The sequence below is a fragment of the Micropterus dolomieu genome, linkage group LG17 (assembly GCF_021292245.1).
Source record: "Micropterus dolomieu isolate WLL.071019.BEF.003 ecotype Adirondacks linkage group LG17, ASM2129224v1, whole genome shotgun sequence".
Lineage (NCBI taxonomy): Eukaryota > Metazoa > Chordata > Actinopteri > Centrarchiformes > Centrarchidae > Micropterus > Micropterus dolomieu.
The window spans coordinates 7,775,312-7,780,611 of record NC_060166.1 but is presented as its reverse complement, the minus strand read 5'-3'; the positions used below and the strand labels follow the sequence as shown (position 1 = coordinate 7,780,611).

Sequence of the window (5,300 nt, the reverse complement as noted above, 5' to 3'; positions counted from 1 at the left end):
GTTCCTCACTGTGAATCCCTCTCACCTCCGTTATGTACACCAGAACGTGATCTTCCTTTTCTTCAACACGATCCACCAGCAGGGCACCTTTGAGCTGTGAGGAGACCACATTCAGCTGGGTCGTTTATTGAACACTATTCATTTCCTACTCAGGTTAAAGTCACTTATAATAACTCACCCTCCTCAAAGACTCTGGGTCTGGGACAAAGCCAGAGAGCATTTTGATGTCCAGGATCACCATGTTTGTAGTGCTTGCTGTTCCACTATATCTGCAATGCAACCAGAAAAATGTGACGTTACTCAGACTTCATCCTGTTCTTCATAGTTCTAGTAGTTGAATGCAGAGACAGTTTTTAAATCTGAGGCTTTGGAAAGACTTCATTTACAGTTATAATATTTTTAAGCTGAGTATTAACAAACCGTTTATAATCATTTCTCACATGTCCGTCCACCAACAGTCAGTAGCTGGTAGATTCAGAGGATTGTTTGTCATAAATTACAGTATTCTTCAATCATTGCTGTAACATGGATCTAGTGTTGTTGATTACTTACAGGGACTTTAGCTTCAGAGTGAGTTTGGGTCTGAGAGATGTGCAGTCGGCCTCTGGTTTGACCTCAACACTGAGAGTGGTGATATCAGCAGGAGTTGGGATGTTATAGTGAAGAGAGATCTGGGAAACAGGTACACAAGAGGGTAAGGAAGAAGTGAACAAGGGGGGTTAAGTATTAGTCCTTAATTTTAGCCCCCCACTTAAATATCTCCCAATCTTTAACAAAATGATTTTATAATAATTTAAATATTTAGATTTCATCCTTTATTTGGAAAAAGAAACCACCTTGAAATAAACCAACCAACCCTTTAAACTGGAGGTATGGTGGGTCTAAAGTTTTTGTATGGCTCCTGGGATGCCAACATTAGGACATGGTTGTGTTAGCAGTGTTGTGTTTGTGGTGGTGTATGTATATCAAAGAAACAGGAAGTGCTGCAGTGACAGTGATCACTGACCTGCACTGAAGCACATGCAGAGCCCTTCACCTCCAGGCTGAACTTTCCTGTCACTTCCTGCAGCAGCTTCTCCTGGTAGAGCAGTTTGTTGTTCTGATTCACATCAAATGTCAGCTGGCCACTGGGAGACTGGACTGTCACTGTGCTGGAACCCTCTGGACTGAACACTGCAGTGGCGTAGAGAGCCAGAGCCTGGAGAGCCACCACTGTGTCCTACAACACACAACACAACAATTACTTTATGGGCTTGGATCCAAATTGAAACTGTGACTGGTTTACACATAAAGCAGTTTTATTTGTAGTAATTCACTTGCTCCCAACTTTGTGGAAACAGTTTGGGGATGGCCCCTTCCTGTTCCAACATGACTGCGCACCAGTGCACAAAGCAAGGAACATAAAGACATGGATGAGCGAGTTTGTGTTTGTGAGTTGGTGTGGAAAACTTGACTGGCGGAGTCTTGACCTCAACCCGACAGAACACCTTTGGGATAAATTAGAGCAGAGACTGCGAGCAAGGCCTTATCGTCCAACATCTGTGCCTGTCCTCACAAATGTGCTCCATATTAAACCCTACGTATTAAGAATTGGATGTCATTAACCTTCATGTGCATGTAAAGGCAGGTGACCCCAAACTTTTGGTAATATAGTGTACAGGGTTTTCACAAAAGTTCAGTATTAGGTCACAGCTAAATCACATTCCAATTAACTGCTCCTACTTTTTTCTTTCATCATATTCAGATGAACAGGCCAGAAGAGAATACTGTACATTTACTGTGAAGTCCAGCTGTCTGGGCTGTACCTGTGTAGAGGAGAAACCTCCATAATAGTTCTGCTGGCCCGTCAGCCATCTGACGATGCTGGTGGCGGCGCCCAGGTCTTCAGCAGCGGGAGAGCCGCTGAGTCTGGCCAGCAGCACATAGGAGCTGATCTCCACAGACAGAGAGGCTGACGTTTCTGTCGCTGTCTGAGACCAGTAGAGGAAACCTCCTGAAAACAGCCATCCACAAACAGATAAACATTTACATTAGCTCATTTGGCAGACACTTTTATCCAAAGCGACTTACATTTGAGGAGCAACATACAACCATCAAGAAAGCATCAAATACAGCACGAGAACTAGAACTGACAATACATACTAGATAGAGCACTAATAAATACAAGTAAGAGTTGAGAGCATCAATGGGGTAAATACCTACGGAAAGAAATAAGAGTTAACAAAAAGTACTATCAATACAGGATAATTGTAAGGGGGATAGAAGAAGAAGAGCACAGGAATTGCATGTTAGAGGTTAGGCATTTGTTTGTCTAGTGGCCGAGAAGGAACGTAAACTTGTATTATGGAGTTAAGCTAGATGGGTGCAGACCCAGTAGTGACTTGAATTTGAGGCCATGGGTAGCCAGTGGAGGTCACACAGCAATGGAGTGACATGTGTCCTTTTGGGCTGATCAAAAACCAGACACGCTGCTGCGTTCTGAACCATTTGTAGGGGTTTCATCACACAAGCTGGAAGACCCGCTAGGAGGGCATTGCAATAGTTGAGGCGAGAGGTAACCGTGGCCTGTACCAGAAGCTGGGTGAGGGAGGTAGAGCCTGATTTTTCTTATGTTGTATAGAGCAAAGCGGCACAACAGAGACAGCAGCAACATGGCCTGAAGGGGACAGCTGGTCAGTCATCAGTCATGCCACCCATGTTTCTCACCACCCTGGTTGGAGTGATGGTTGAGGAGTCAATTTGTAGTTTGATGTTGTGGTGGATAGATTGCTTGGCTGGAATGACCAAGAGTTCCGTCTTAGAGAAGTTTAGTTGAAGGTGACATGCCTTCATCCATGCAGATATGTCAGAGAGACAGTCTGTGATCCGCGTCGAGACGGTGGGATCGTCGGGCGGGAAGGATACGTAGAGCTGCGTATTGTCTGCGTAGCAGTGGTAAGAGAAGCCATGCGAGCGAATGATCGGCCCCAGTGAGGTGGTGTAAACTGAGAAGAGAGTTCCCCTAGCACTGAGCCTTGGGGCACCTCTGTGGAGAGGCAGTGGGAGGAAGATAATTGTCCTTGCCACAAAACATTGTAGGAATGCCCTGAAAGGTAGGAACCGAACCACAGGAGTTCTTTGCCCAAGATGCCCATTGGTGAGAGTGCAGATAGCAGCATCCTGTGATTGACTGTGTCAAAGGCAGCTGATAGGCCAAGCAGGATAAGAACCGAGGATTGGGCTGCAGCTTTAGCTGACCTTAGGGCTTCTGTTACAGACAGAAGAGCTGTTTCAGTAGAGTGGCCACTCTTAAAACCAGACTGATATTGATCTAGGAGGTCACTCTGTGAGAGGAATTCTGAGACCTATTTGAAGGCTGACGGTTCGATAGCTATGGATGAAAATGAGAGAAGTGAAGCTGGCTGATAATTCTCAACTTGAGTCGGGTCGAAGGACGGCTTTTTGAGCCAGGGTTTAACCTGAGACCTTTTGAAAGTGGTCGGGACGGTTCCTGAACCCAGAGAAGTATTTATCACGAGTGACTGCCGGGACCAAGGTAGGAGACATGTAGTGGGACGGCTACGGGTCAGGAGTTCTAATACTTTGATCTCTGTGAGAGGAGTAATGTGGAGAGTGAAGTGCCATTGACCTGGGAGGACAGAGGAACAGATGTAGTAGGACTGCTACATGTTAGCCTAGGTGTTGAGCCTTCTGTGCCATTTCCCGAGGGAGATGGAGGGAGACATCCGGTTGATTTTGAGTGATTTAGAGAATTGGCGAGTTGTAACCGCCACATTGCCTGTGAAGAAGGCAGCAAAGGTATCAGCAGACAAGTTTGTGGGTGGTGGAGGAGGATTTAGTAGCGATTTAAAAGTGTCAGTGGCACTGCTAATTCTGTCATTATAGAATGCAGTTTTGGCAGCACTAATGCTTGTTGAGGAGGAGGATAGGAGCATTTGGTAGTCCTTAAGGTCTACAGGGTCTTAGATTTTTGGCTGTTTTCTTTCAGCGGCTCTGAGATCAGTATGGAGCCCGCGGATGGTATCAGTTAGCCACGGGTGGGACTGGGTCTGGCGAGGAGGTTTGGTGGAAAGAGGACACAGGCTATCAAATTCAAATTAGCTTTATTGGCATGAATGTATAACAACAATATTGCCAAAGCTACATATAAATTACATAAGAACAATGAATTTCATACATTTCATGAAATAAGTAAATAAAACAGTAAAAGTTGTGTTTGTTAATAAAAAATAAAATAATAGTAATAATAAAAAATACATAAAATATAAAAATTCTGTAGAATAAATATTAAAAATAAAGTAAATAAATAAAGGATGAAGCGCGCGTGTGTGTGTGTTTAAAAAAGAAAAAATTATATATATATATATATATTAAAAATTAAATAAAAATTATTATTAAATTAAAGTAAATAGATAAAACCGTAAACGTGTGTGTGTGTGCTATCCAGGCACGAGCTCAGTTTAGAGCACAGAGATTGTGCGGCATCAATGACCTCGAGTGAGGAAAATGTGTTGAGGTGAGGTAGAGCGAAGGCTTCCACTGAGGCAAAGTGAGTGGGAGACAGGTTGCGGAGGTTGTGGTGAGAGACATAAGGTGCTGGAACAATGGGCAGTTAATGTAGGCATACTGTGAACTGGATGAAATAGTGGTCAGATATGTGTACAGGTGTGAGTGTAAGGTATTCGGTGGCACAGTTACGGACAAGAACAAGGTCAAGTACTTTGCCAGCTTTGTGGGTCAGGGGCTGAGAACCCGTGTTAGATCAAAGGACTGAATCAGAGACAGGAAGTCTGCTGAGTCTGATTTGTCTGAGTGAATGTGAATGTCACCGAGGACAAGTAACGGACAGTCCTGCTCTGGTATTAAATAATAATAATAATAATAATCCTTATTTGTAGAGCACTTTTCAAAAACAAGTTACAAAGTGCTTTAACAAGTGTAAAGAATAATACAAAAAAAAGATAAGAGCATGAAAATTTAATATAAAATTAGTAAAAAACAATAAAATAAAAGGGATAAAATAAAGTCAAATAAGATCGGGAAAAGCTCTCCTATAAAAGTATGTTTTAAGAAGGGACTTAAAAGAGTTCACTGACTCAGCCGACCTGATTTCCTCGGGCAGGCTATTCCAGAGCCTCGGGGCCCTGACAGCAAACGCTCTGTCCCCTTTAGTTTTCAGTCGAGACTCTGGAACAGACAACAGACCTCTGCCCGAGGATCTCAAGGTACGTGCTGGTGCGTATGGGACTAAAAGGTCAGAAATATAACAAGGCGAGAGGCCATGAAGAGCTTTAAAAGTG

The 5,300-nt window shown here is 43.6% G+C and overlaps 1 protein-coding gene across 1 annotated transcript in view; it reads right to left on the bottom strand.

Annotated features, from left to right (window-relative positions):
- Position 1: 1 nt before the first annotated feature.
- Positions 2 to 5,300, bottom strand: part of LOC123986033 (alpha-2-macroglobulin-like) — a gene marked incomplete at its 3' end in the record, with an annotated part of 38,860 nt that continues 33,561 nt past the window's right edge. The window contains exons 21-25 of the mRNA XM_046074087.1: positions 1,806 to 1,993; positions 1,007 to 1,219; positions 553 to 671; positions 179 to 269; positions 2 to 94 (exon numbers count right to left, since the gene is read on the bottom strand). Of these exons, the coding sequence (XP_045930043.1) occupies positions 2 to 94; positions 179 to 269; positions 553 to 671; positions 1,007 to 1,219; positions 1,806 to 1,993 (704 nt within the window). The remainder of the gene's footprint in view (positions 95 to 178; positions 270 to 552; positions 672 to 1,006; positions 1,220 to 1,805; positions 1,994 to 5,300) is intronic.